Below are 13,670 nucleotides of genomic sequence, written 5' to 3'. Positions count from 1 at the left end.
ATGAACAAATTTTTGAGTTTCCTTAAAGTGCTGCACTTGTGTGCATCTATTGCCAACGGCATTCCACCAGCAGCTTGCTGCTTTCGTGAGCGGTGTGCTGGGTGTTACCACAACAATGGCAATTTATCAAGCCCGGAAAAAAAATCTCCTTTGCATTTATGGAACGATAACCTCCCCTACTCAGCCTCTGATTGGCTACCACCAAGAGAGTACTCGTACTTTTAGTAGATAATGATTTGCTGGAGCACTTTACCAACACACATACATACGTGGCTAAGCAAAGCTGTGCGTCTTTGGACGCAGATTCATCATGGTTTACGCATCCCTGCTCATTTTTGTGTCTCAGGCGTGGGATGCACATCAAATGCAATCCCTGCATAAATATTGTATTACGATGTACCAAAGCTGTAATCACAAAAAGAAGGGAAGAGAAAAAAAAAGTTCACCTCACATGTGACATCAAAACTGCATAATTAGAGGAAAACAAGGTCCATACGTAGCAGTAGAATATGAGAAGTATGTATTTCACTCCTGGAACGCGCCTTTGGTTAACAAAAACTTTTTTTTTCCATGGATACCATGATGTTAACCGAAGATGACCGTCAAACAGCAAATTCAGATGGTAGCGAACAGCTAATGAGGGAAATGGTTCTTGGGCAAGCAGAATACTCCAACCCGCCAAAAAAATAAAAATTAAAAAAAATAAAGTAGGAGTAATTAACAGCTCGCAGGGCCTGACTGCCAGTTAATTTGCGGCAATCACTCACTCTTCGTAGAACGTATGTGCTTCCAAAAAGGTCTCAAAGGGGAAGGTTTCATCTCCATGGACAACCTGCAGATGTGCAGGGAAACGTGAACTTTAATTCCTTTTTGATAAAGAGTTTGTTTGACCTTGTTAGATAAAGCTTGATCCCTCCCAGTGGCAGCACTTACATCCGGATACACACAAAGCACAACGTCACCGTATTTCAGCTCATGTTGTCGGGTTCGGCGAAACACTTTCTCCTTCACTTGAAAACTATAAAATCATATCAGAAAGGGCCTGGGCTTCCCTCCCGGTCCAGGTGTTGGGGCAAGGGAGTTCTCTCGTCCTCTGGGGGTGTGGAGAGTACCTTGAGGCCAGCGTTTTTCATAAAAAGCTCAGACATAAACTCATTAGGTCCCGGCCTTTTTCACTTCCCTCGGGGAAACAAATTATCTGGAGGATGATTCTGTGAGACCTGTTTTCTAAGTCCTTAAGCCGCTCTTGTAGCGATTTATTGACGGTCTCCTGTAGCTTAAATGTTTTCTCCGTGCTTGAAATGCCCTCAAAGTTATTCCCAGCCAAAGTTTCTGCCGCCATGAGGCAGCCATTCAAGTTATTCACCATCTTAAGGAATGTGGCCAGTGATGATTGTAAAAGTTTAACCGACTCCTGGATTAGCACTGACATGTCTTCCCTGAGCGAGAGTCGTTGTTTATCAAGTTTTGAAACAAGCTTTGGCTCTTGGATGAAGTGTCTGGGGAGCCTTTGAATCGTGAATCGTTAGCATCAGAGCTACTGGTGGCCATTTTAGCTAGTTTGCTGGCTCCAGTAGCTGCACTTCCCCGAGTCACTGTAGCGCTTGGTGTAGCGCCCGCTTCGGGAGTTGAACCACTCATTGCATGATCAAGAATAACCTTAACCTTTATACCCTCATCTGCTACACTACTCCAGTATAATAGTCTGCTCTCTAATTGCATTAGCTCAACAATTATTACATGTTTGGAAATGCTGGTATACATTTTAGCAGGAATTGTGGATGTTGACACACACTTTGCTTTCACCAGTCATATTAAAACATAAAATGTAATTTTGTGGATTGATGTCATGTGTGAAATGTTTTTGAAGAGTTTTAAAAATGCTCCTTTGCCGGTTTAAAATAACGTGCACTCACCCCTCCCCTCCCAGAGATGGGCACTCTCATGGATTCAACACGAAACCTGCCCCCTGCGAGGTCCAGGGTCACAGTTGTCCCTCAATACCAAGGTTACATTTTTCTTTGCTAGAAGTTGATAGAATCCTCCCACTGACCCGATGTCAACCCCGTGTCTCCTGCCGAGTCTTGCACTGAGTTGCCCCCAAAATGTCACATGTTCGTGCGTGACCTATTTTTATTCCTTTACAAGGATGTAATGTTACAGCCTGTGATGTTGTACTCTTGAAGCGCCCGTTTTATTGATTTACAAGGGACAATATAATACCATGTGACACCATGATCATGTCTGACCTCATGAAAGAGCCATAGTTTCTGCTAAAAGTTGATAGACTCCTCACACTGAACCTATGTCAACCACAAGTGTTTCCTGACTTGCCCCAGTCATGTCGCAACATGTTCGTGCATGCCCTATTTTTATTGCTTTACGATAGGCAACAATGTGGCCTGTGCTGTTTCAATAACCACTTCCTTCCTCCTGCCACTCCTAGAGAAAGTCACACATTGAATCTGGCCTGAGAACGTCCGCTGATGTCCTGAATATTCTTCTTTCCTGGTACCATTTTTAAAATTTTACGATAGGCAATATTGTAGCCTGTGCTGTTTTACGACTATCTGAAGTAGCAGTTCTATTGTTTTAAATATGCTTCTTTACTGGTTTAAAATAAGCACACACTCACCCCTCCCCTCCTTGGTCCATGCGCGGCCACTGGCCTGAAACTCGTTTCCTGACTTAGCCTCGACAATGCACAACATGTTCGTGGGTGACCCCTAACCCTTCCTCCCATCTTTCCCCCTCCTCCCAGACATTTGCTCGGGCATGTTCTAGGGGTGACCTCGCATGACCCCTCACCCTGATGCCTTTTTGCTTTATAAGAGACAATATAATTACATGTTTCCTGATGTATTTTTGTACAACCCTTTGAAGTGCTGGTTTTATTGTTTTACAACCCTTTAAAGTGCCAGTTTCATTTTAGTCTTATAATAGTATTATAGTCTTTGAATTTACATTTTTATTGTTTTATAACCACTTTAGGGCTTCTTAATTATACCACATGCTACTTTTTATGACAGCACGATGGAGCCATACTGGCCATAAAGCTGCCAAAAGTTTGATGAAAAGTTCCCTTTATACTTTTTTTGTTACGTGTAGAATTTTAGTCAACCTTGGAATAAGGCTGTAACATGAAATGTGGAAAAAGGTGAAGCACTGTGAATACTTTGCACATGTACGGTATGCTGGTACATTTATTTTTTTTTGGGGGGGGGGGGGGGGTTAGATTGTCAGCATTTGTTTTAGAACATGTTTTACATCATTCTTTACTATGTCGGACTGAAAAGACAGACTACCTTGTTGGCGCGATAGTGCTCTTTGACACGGGGCTTGAGGCCTATGTGCAGGTAAAGCTGGTCTTTCTGGTTATAGCGTGTCCATGCCACTTCTTCAAAGCGGTTGGGCTTTGTGTGGATGAATTTGGTGTCCTGGGGTACAGGCTGATTCGGGTCCCTGAAAATAAGAGCAAAATGTGAACAGGGAGAAACTAAATATAATAAAAAGTTCAATTTCATTGTTTGCAAAACAATTAAATTATTTGTACTTTGTCCTTTTTGGTCTAATTTTCCCCCTCTTTGTTTTCAAATGCTTGTAATCATTTAAAGCACATTGAGTTATCTTGTGTATCAAATGCACCATATAACTAAATTTGCTTTGCTTTGCTTACGCAGACCCTGTCCACACTGGAACTACTTTAAGTATATCCACAAATTTAATTTTTATTTTTATTGTTACTACATTTCATCGAGATGGAATTGGCATTATGGGAGCACAAATCCATCCATCTTCTGAACCGCTTCTCCTCACTAGGGTCGCGGGCGTGCTGGAGACTATCCCAGCTATCATCGGGCAGGAGGCGGGGTACACCCTGAACTGGTTGCCAGCCAATCGCAGGGCACACATAAACAAACAACCATTCGCACACACATTCACACCTATGGGCAATTTAGAGTTTTCAATGAACCTACCTTGCATGTTTTTGGGATGTGGGAGGAAACCGGAGTGCCCGGAGAAAACCCATGCAGGCACAGGGAGAACATGCAAACTCCACACAGGCGGGGCTTGAACCCAGGTCCTCAGAACTGTGAGGCTGACGCGCGAACCAGTCGCCACCGTGCCGCCTGGGAGCACAAATGTGCTAATTTTTCTAACCAGATCCCAGTGTGACTAAATTTGAAAACACTCCTCCTGCAATTCAGTTTGTACAGTTACGGATCTTTCCTGACATGATGACGCGGTAGTCCCAGTTCTCGCATGATGGTGCACGAGTACTGCCAACAACAATCGTGGATCACTATGTCGGATGTTCTTTACCTGGGCAGTGATCTGGGCTTTCGTTCCATAACAGAAGTTCTACCTTGTCATAGTCGACACAAATGTCTCCTTTCTTGTTCACTTTGTATTCCCACCATTTTATGAGTATGTTTACATCACACAGGCTTCTTAATTCACAATTTTTGGTGACACACATTTCTTTAAATGATTCCGTGTTTACCGACAATGAAAAAGTGACACATAGACTTCATTAACGTGTGGAAATGGCCATAGTCTATCAGACCTTGTTTTCAGTCTGTGACACCTTCAAATTATTACAAATTATCTTGTATTTGGCAGCACAGTGTGATGGTTGTTAGCATATGCTAACTCATAGTACGCTAAGAATTTGTGTGGACTCAAATGTTATTCTGGTACCTCAATGATGTGCTCACATAAAACAGTTAGTACGCCAAGATAAAGCAAGAGCAACGTGAGTATAGAAGCCATTACAATAGACATTTAACAACATGTCCTGTAGTCAGGTAGTGTTGCTAATGAGAACTGATACAATGCTAATATGCTAACAGTTTCTATGGAAACATGAAGCAGGTTTGCAACCTGTATACAGTCACAAAGGCAGTTCAATAAGGATTTGTTATCATGCCGTGTGGTGAAGTACTTTTTCAAAAGAGAATAGCTAAAATGTTCCAATGATACAATGGTGATACAATGGTGAAGTTGGTATACAAACATGTATCAATCTGAGTGGAGAAAGTGCTTTAACAGAGTGATAGATTTCACATCTTACCCTTTACACCCATTTCTAATGATAATTGATACAATGCAAAGTTGGCAAAGCTGATCGTTTGTGTTTCCCCAGCCTCAATCCCCCAAAGCCACCCGCATTTCTCGTTCGCAATGCATGTTTGTAGTGACTTGTAATTAGTAGAAGTTTTGATATGTTGCTGTGTAGCATGCAAAGAATAAAGAGAAAAGGATCATTTAAAACATTGACAAATTTAAAACAATAGACTTATATGACAGCTGTGGCTGTATTATTAAGACTAACAAAAAAATAAACAACCGTTTCTGGATAAAAATTCTATAACGTGGAATGCAGAAATTGTGTAAAATCAAAACTTTGTTTTATTGGACATTTTTAATTCCTAGATATGTCTAAATGCATTTGAAAACATTACTTCCTTAATCCAGACTTTCATTTTGTAGTAAACATGAACCAATGTAAAATGAGTAATTTCAGCATTACATTACTACCCGAACATCCATCCATCCATTTTCTGAGCCGCTTCTCCTCACTAGGGTCGCGGGCGTACTGGAGACTATCCCAGCTGTCATCGGGCAGGAGGCAGGGTACACCCTGAACTGGTTGCCAGCCAATCGCAGGGCACATAGAAACAAACAACCATTCGCACTCACAGTCATGCCTACGGGCAATTTAGAGTCTCCAATCCATGCATGTTTTTTGGGATGTGGGAGGAAACCGGAGTGCCCGGAGAAAACCCACGCAGGCACGGGGAGAACATGCAAACTCCACACAGGCGGGGTCGGGGATTGAACCCGGATCCTCAGAACTGTGAGGCTGACGCTCTAACCAGTCGCCACCGTGCCGCTACCCAAACATGAAACTCAAAAAATAAAAATACAAAATAAAATAATCAACAAATTACAAAAACGAAAGATGAATTTATCTGTTGTTTTTCATTCAATTCACATGAAAGTTGGCAGCGGGTATGGATGCAGAGCCTCGCTGCTGTTTTTTGTGCTATTTTTGTTCATTTGAGCCACACTCACAAACCACATCTTAAGTCGCCAGGACAGAATCACAGCCCGAAGTGGTAACGTGGATCCCCTTTCAAATGGGTTGCAGTGTGAGCTGGTCGCCGACTGAAGGTGGGACCTTGGCGGTCTGATCCTCGTCTACAGAAGCAAGGTCTGGGGACATGGAGCATCACTTCGCTGCCAGGCAAATAGCCTGTTGTTGTGGAAGGTCGAGAAATTCCGACTATCACCAACAGCAGCTCAGAGTACCCACCCTTCTTGGAGTCCTTGGAGGGGGTGCTGCAGAGCACCCCTGCTGGGGACTCCCTCGTTCTTCTGGGGGACTTCAATGCTCACATGGGCAATGATAGTGAGACCTGGAAGGGCGTGATTGGGAAGAAGGGCTTCCCCGATCATAACCCACGCGGTGCACTGTTATTGGATTTCTGTGCTCATCACGGATTGTCTATAACAAACACCATGGTCATACATAGGGTGTCCATATGTGCATTTGGCAGAAGGACACCCTTGGCCGTAGTTCGATGATCGTCTTTGTGGTCTTGTCATCAGACTTGCGGCCCCATGTTTTGGACACTTGATGTCGACCTGTCGACCACGCAGTGGTGGTGTGGGCTCCGATGGTAGGGTGAAGATGCTGGTCCAACCTGGCAGGTCTAAACGTATTGTGAGGGTGTGCTGAGAATGTATAGGAGAGTCCCCAATCAGAAGGAATTTCAACTCCCTCCTCCAGCAGAACTTTGACGACGTCCAGGGGGAGCTGGGGAACAATGAGTCCGAGTGAGCCATGTTCCATGCATCCGTTGCTGAGGCGGCAGACTGGAGCTGTGGCCGGAAGGTTGTCAGTGCCTGAGGCCATGAAGAGCAACTTCCGGACGGCTTTGAGGAAATTCTGGTCCACCATCTGGCATCTCAGGAGGAAGAAACAGTGCACCATCAACACTGTGTATAGTGGGGATGCGGCACTGCTGACCTCAACAGGTGGTGTCATGAACGGAACAGAGGCTAGGACCCAAAAATGCACGACTCCAAAACAAATGGACTGTTTCAAAAAGAGAGGTTTAATGTACGGGCAGAGGTCGGTACACAGGCAGGCAATCCTGGTTCAGACTCTCGGTTTGTCCGTTGGTTTCAGGGTGAAACCCAGATGACAGACTGACGGTAGCACCTATGAGATTGCAAAACTCCGTCTAAAATTGCAAAATGAATTGGGGAACCCAATCGGATACCACCTTCCTGGGGAAACCATGGAACTTGAATACCTGGTGTATCATTAACTCGGCAGTGTCTTTAGCTGAGGGGAGTTTCGGGAGTGCAATGAAGTGTGCTATTTTAGAGAACCTGTCCACGACGAGAATTGTGGTATTTCCTTTCGAGGCCCGTAATCCCGTCACAAAGTCTACGGGGATGTCTGACCAAGGACGTTGTGGTATTGGCAGGGGTCGCATCTCCCCAGAAGGATGTTTACGAGAGGACTTGTTAGCAGCACATACCTGGCAAGCATTGACATAATTGGTAACATCCCTTCTAACATTGGGCCACCAAAAGCGCTGTTCGACCACAGATTGAGTCTTGGCAATGCCTGGGTGACATATAGTTAGTGTGAGCCCAGTGGATGATTCTTCCCCTTAAGGTCGGAACCATATAAAGCCTGTTTTCAGGGCAATTTTCAGGGCTAAGCGTGTTCTTCAGAGCTTCCTTTACTGCAGTCTCAATGTCCCAAACAAAAGCAGAAATGAAACATTACTTGGGCAAAATGGTTTTAGGGTCGGACAAAGAATTCTCTGCACAGAAAATGATAAAGCATCTGGACAGTTTCAAAAAGAGGTTTAATATACGGGCAGACGTCGGTACACAGGCAGGCAATCCAAAAAAGGCAACAGTATCCAAAAATGTGAGGCAAAAAGGCAAGGTCGATAATCGGAACAGGGTCTAGTCTTACTGTGAGTCTGTGACGTGGAAGCAAGGAATGCTGGAACCCGACGACAAGGTACAACGAACTGGCGACTAGAAAGAATGAGGCACGAGGTTAAATGCAAGGTGTAATTCGGGTGAACGAGGCACAGTTGGTGAAGATGCTCTCAGGAGCAGGTGTGTATGAGACAGGGGGAAGACAACAACCGGAACACACACCCATGACAGGTGGAAGAGAAGATAATGTATAGAAGGGTGGGGCAGAACAGAAAGGGAGACTGATGGCCAAATGGCACAACATGGGTGGTGAGGCCTTTGCATTTTCTCTATTAGCTAACTTTTGTTTTTCCCCAAAGTTGCCCAGGACCCAATATGATTCTTTGTTATTTTAGTATGTTGTTTTAGTTGGTCTCGGGAGATTGCCAGTATCCCAGTTATTCAAGTTTTCTGTGTTTAATCTATACTCTTAACACACTGACACGAAAGGGAGACTCACTTCTATTGGGGCCTTAATTCATGGGATTACGATATCGTTATGCAAATATATATGCACCTAACAAAGAGGAGCCTGATTTCTTTCATAAAGTTAATAGAGTGGGGGGAAATTTAGAGAGGATCGTGATTATGGTAAGTGAGTTCAATCAGGAGATGGACAGGATGATTGATAAGAGCAAGTCTAGTGGCAAATCAACACCCAAGACAGTTCTGCAATTCAGATGGCAGAGGTTTAATACTATATTTTTACAAGACAAATGGTTCAGTATTATGTTGTCAGAACATCTCAAATTCAGTTTTTAGTTCAATATTGGAAAATAGCCTTAGTCTGGAAAGCATCTAAGGCAGTGATCTCAAATTGTGGTACGAGTACAAATCGTGGCGGCCCGGTGGACAACTGGTTAGAGCGTCAGCCTCACAGTTCTGAGGACCTGGGTTCAATCCCCGGCCCCGCCTGTGTTGAGTTTGGATGTTCTCTCCGTGCCTGCGTGGGTTTTCTCCGGGCACTCCGGTTTCCTCCCACATCCCAAAAACATGCATTAATTGGAGACTCTAAATTGCCCGTTGGTGTGAATGTGAGTGCGTATGGTTGTTTGTCTATATGTGCCCTGCGACTGGCTGGCGACCAGTTCAGGGTGTACCCCGCCTCCTGCCCGATGACAACTGAGATAGGCTCCAGCACGCCCGCGACCCTAGTGAGGAGAATCGTGGTACACGAAAGAATCAATGCCTCAGTTGTTGTCAATCACATTGTTAATGTTGAAATTGTGGCGGATAATAATAATAAATATACTTTCTAGTATTATATATATATATATTTTGATGAACACTTAGGCCTACTACACTAATCAATTCTGATGTTGGTCATGATGGCGGTACTTGGTGTCAAAAGTTTGAGAAGCTCTGATCTAACGCATATAACCATCCATCCATTTTCTTCTGCCTAGGACACGCTGGAGAGTATCTCTCCCAGCTGGCCCTAGGCCATCCTTGGGGCCGCTTCCCGGTGGGACGTGGCCAAAACACCTCACCAGGGAGGCATCCAGGGGGCATTGCCTGAGCCACCTCATCTGGTTCCTCTCAATGAGGAGCAGGAGCTCAACTCTGAGCCCCTCCCGGATGGCCAAGATTCTCAACATACCTTTAAGGGAGAGCGGCGGAAACACATTTCTGCTGCTTGTATCCGCGATCTTGTAACCCTAACGACCCACAGCTTGTGATCATAGGTGAGGGTAGGAATGTACTGTAGATCGACCTGCTTCACCATGACAAACCGATACAGAGTCTGCATCACTGCAGTGATCCGCTTGTTGATCTCCCGCTCCATTCTTCCCTGTTGATCTGCTGCTCCATTCTTCCCTCACTCGTGAACAAGACCCCGAGATACTTGAACTCCTCCACTTGGGCCAGGATCTCTTCCTCAGCCTGGAGAGGGCACTCCACACTTTTCCGACTGAGGACCAGTGTTGTCACAGTTACCTTGAAAAAGTAACTTATTTGCTTTACTGATTACTTAAGATTAAAAGTAACTTACTTTAATGATTACTTGATTTCAAAAGTAACTAGGTTAGATTATAAGTCACTTTTTTAGTTACTTCCATCATCTGTCAAGTAGCAGGAATATCACTTATCCACAGTACAAAAAGAGCATGAGCTAAACCGTATCCATTACTCTGTAAAATATGCCACACAGGTTACAGAATGACGGCAACATGAACCAATAACTTAAATATTAGTGTAGTTGAAGCCACATTAAATGAGTGTAGAGTTGAGATCCCAAATACAGTAAGTACCTAAACATGGGAAGAAGCACACCATTCTTAAGTACAGTTCTCTAAAGACTCTTAACAGATATATAGATTATATATCTTATATATCTCTTATAGATAGATAGACTGTAGCAACCCTGCATATTGTTCGAGTTTTCGATTATGTGGGGGTCCATGTAGGCAACTGTGTGTGTGAGTGTGTGTGCGTGTGTTTGTGTGTGTGCACATAAATGGGTTCCACAAAGGCAACTGTGTGTGTGTGTGTGTGTGTGCGCGCGTGTACATAATGTGAGAGAGTGGCGGTTAGGATGTTGGGCTTGGGGGAAACAGACAGGATTGGAATGTTGTTGGTAAATGCAACCCTATGGGGGGCACAAGTCAGTGCAAACTGTAGGCCGGTCCCAAGCTCGGATAAATGCAGAGGGTTGCGTCAGGAAGGCCATCCGGCTTAAAACCTTGCCAAACAAATATGAGCGTTCATCCAAAGAATTCCATACCGGATCGGTCGTCGCCCGGGTTAACAACGTCCGCCACCGGCGCCGTCAACCTGCGGGGCGCCATTGGAAATTCAGCTACTGTGGGTCGTAGTCAAAGAAGAAGAGGTGGATAGCGGGTTCTTCAGAAAGAGAAGAGGAAAACACAGAGCCTAGAACTGAATGTGGGGACTATGACAGGAAAATCTCGGGAGTTGGTTGACATGATGATTAGGAGAAAGGTTGATATTTTGTGTGTCCAGGAGACCAGGTGGAAAGGCAGTAAGGCTAGAAGTTTAGGGGCAGGGTTTAAATTATTTGACCATGGTGTAGATGGGAAGAGAAATGGAGTCGGGGTTATTTTAAAAGAAGAGTTTGCTAAGAATGTCTTGGAGGTGAAAAGAGTATCAGATCGAGTGATGAGGCTGAAATTTGAAATTGAGGGTGTTATGTGTAATGTGATTAGTGGCTATGCCACACAGGTAGGATGTGACCTAGAGGTGAAAGAGAAATTCTGGAAGGAGCTAGACGAAATAGTTCTGAGCATCCCAGACAGAGAGAGAGTCGTAATTGGTGCAGATTGTAATGGACATGTTGGTGAAGGTAATAGGGGTGATGAAGAAGTGATGGGTAAGTACTTCATCCAGGAAAGGAACTTGGAGGGACAGATGGTGGTAGACTTTGCAACAAGGATGCAAATGGCTGTAGTGAACACTTTTTTCCAGAAGAGGCATGAACATAGGGTGACCTACAATAGCGGCGGTAGAAGCACGCAGGTGGATTACATCTTGTGCAGACGATGTAATCTGAAGGAGGTTACCAACTGTAAGGTAGTGGTAGGGGAGAGTGTGGCTAGACAGCATAGGATGGTGGTGTGTAAGATGACTCTGGTGGTGGGGAGGAAGATTAGGAAGACAAAGGCAGAGAAGAGAACCATGTGGTGGAAGCTGAGACAGGACGAGTGTTGTGCAGCTTTTCGGGAAGAGGTGAGACAGGCTCTCGGTGGACGGGAGGAGATTCCAGAAGACTGGACCACTGCAGCCAAGGTGATCAGAGAGGCAGGCAGGAGAGTACTTGGTGTATCTTCTGGCAGGAAAGGAGAGAAGGAGACTTGGTGGTGGAACCTCACAGTACAGGAAATCATATAAGGAAAAAGGTTAGCTAAGAAGAAGTGGGACACTGAGAGGACCGAGGAGAGGCGAAAGGAATACATTGAAATGCAACACAGGGCAAAGGTAGAGGTGGCAAAGGCCAAACAAGAGGCATATGATGACAGGTTGGACACTAAAGAAGGAGAAAAGGATCTATGCAGGCTGGCCAGACAGAGGGATAGAGATGGGAAGGATGTGCAGCAGGTTAGGGTGATTAAGGATAGAGATGGAAATATGTTGACTGGTGCCAGCAGTGTGCTTGCTAGATGGAAAGAATACTTCGAGGAGTTGATGAATGAGGAAAATGAGAGAGAAGGGAGAGTAGAAGAGGCAAGTGTGGTGGACCAGGAAGTGGCAATGATTAGTAAGGGGGAAGTTAGAAAGGCATTAAAGAGGATGAAAAATGGAAAGGCAGTTGGTCCTGATCACATTCCTGTGGAGGTATGGAAGCATCTAGGAGAGGTGGCTGTGGAGTTTTTGACCAGCTTGTTCAATAGAATTCTAGTGCGTGAGAAGATGCCTGAGGAATGGAGGAAAAGTGTGCTGGTGCCCATTTTTAAGAACAACGGTGATGTGCAGAGCTGTGGGAACTATAGAGGGATAAAGTTGATGAGCCATATAATGAAGTTATGGGAAAGAGTAGTGGAGGCTAGACTCAGGACAGAAGTGAGTATTTGCGAGCAACAGTATGGTTTCATGCCTAGAAAGAGTACCACAGATGCATTATTTGCCTTGAGCATGTTGATGGAAAAGTACAGAGAAGGTCAGAAGGAGGTACATTGTGTCTTTGTAGATCTAGAGAAAGCCTATGACAGAGTACCCAGAGAGGAACTGTGGTACTGCATGCGGAAGTCTGGCGTGGCAGAGAAGTATGTTAGAATAATACAGGACATGTACGAGGGCAGCAGAACAGTGGTGAGGTGTGCTGTAGGTGTGACAGACAAATTTAAGGTGGACGTGGGACTGCATCAGGGACCAGCCCTGAGCCCCTTCCTTTTTGCAGTGGTGATGGATAGGCTAACAGATGATGTTAGACTGGAATCCCCGTGGACCATGATGTTTGCAGATGACATTGCGATCTGCAGTGAAAGCAGGGAGCAGCTGGGGGAACAGTTAGAAAGATGGAGGCATGCACTGGAAAGAAGAGGAATGAAGATTAGCCGGAGTAAAACAGAATATATGTGCATGAATGAGAGGGGTGGTGGGGGAAGAGTGAGGCTACAGGGAGAAGAGATAGCAAGGGTGGAGGACTTTAAATACTTGGGGTCAACCGTCCAGAGCAATGGTGAGTGTGGTCAGGAAGTGAAGAAATGGTGTGTTATGTGACAGAAGAGTTTCTGCTTGGATGAAGGGCAAAGTTAATTAAACAGTGGTGAGGCCAGCCATGATGTACGGATTGGAGACAGTGGCACTGAAGAGACAACAGGAAGCAGAGCTGGAGGTGGCGGAAATGAAGAGGTTGAGGTTCGCTCTTGGAGTGACCAGGTTGGATAAAATTAGAAATGAGCTCATCAGAGGTACAGCCAAGGTTCGATGTTTTGGAGAAAAAGTTAGAGAGAGCAGACTTCAATGGTTTGGACACGTCCAGAGGAGAAATAGTGAGTATATTGGTAGAAGGATGATGAGGATGGAGCTGCCAGGCAAGAGAGCTAGAGGAAGACCAAAGAGAAGGTTGATGGATGTCGTGAGGGAAGACATGATGGCAGTTGGTGTTCGAGAGGAGGATGCAGGAGATAGGCTTACATGGAAAGGGATGAAGCGCTGTGGCAACCCCTAACGGGACAAGCCGAAAGGAAAAGAAGAAG

At 44.9% G+C, this 13,670-nt stretch overlaps 1 protein-coding gene across 6 annotated transcripts in view; it reads right to left on the bottom strand.

Moving 5' to 3' along the window:
• Positions 1–13,670, bottom strand: part of nlgn1 (neuroligin 1) — a 288,192-nt gene that overhangs the window by 59,115 nt on the left and 215,407 nt on the right. For all 6 annotated transcript variants that reach the window (XM_061683182.1, XM_061683184.1, XM_061683181.1 and 3 more), the window contains one exon: positions 3,306–3,462. In XM_061683182.1, coding sequence (XP_061539166.1) covers positions 3,306–3,462 — 157 coding nt within the window. The remainder of the gene's footprint in view (positions 1–3,305; positions 3,463–13,670) is intronic.

This window comes from Phycodurus eques, chromosome 8 (assembly GCF_024500275.1).
Source record: "Phycodurus eques isolate BA_2022a chromosome 8, UOR_Pequ_1.1, whole genome shotgun sequence".
Taxonomy (NCBI): Eukaryota; Metazoa; Chordata; class Actinopteri; order Syngnathiformes; family Syngnathidae; genus Phycodurus; species Phycodurus eques.
This window is presented reverse-complemented; position numbering and strand designations above follow the sequence as displayed.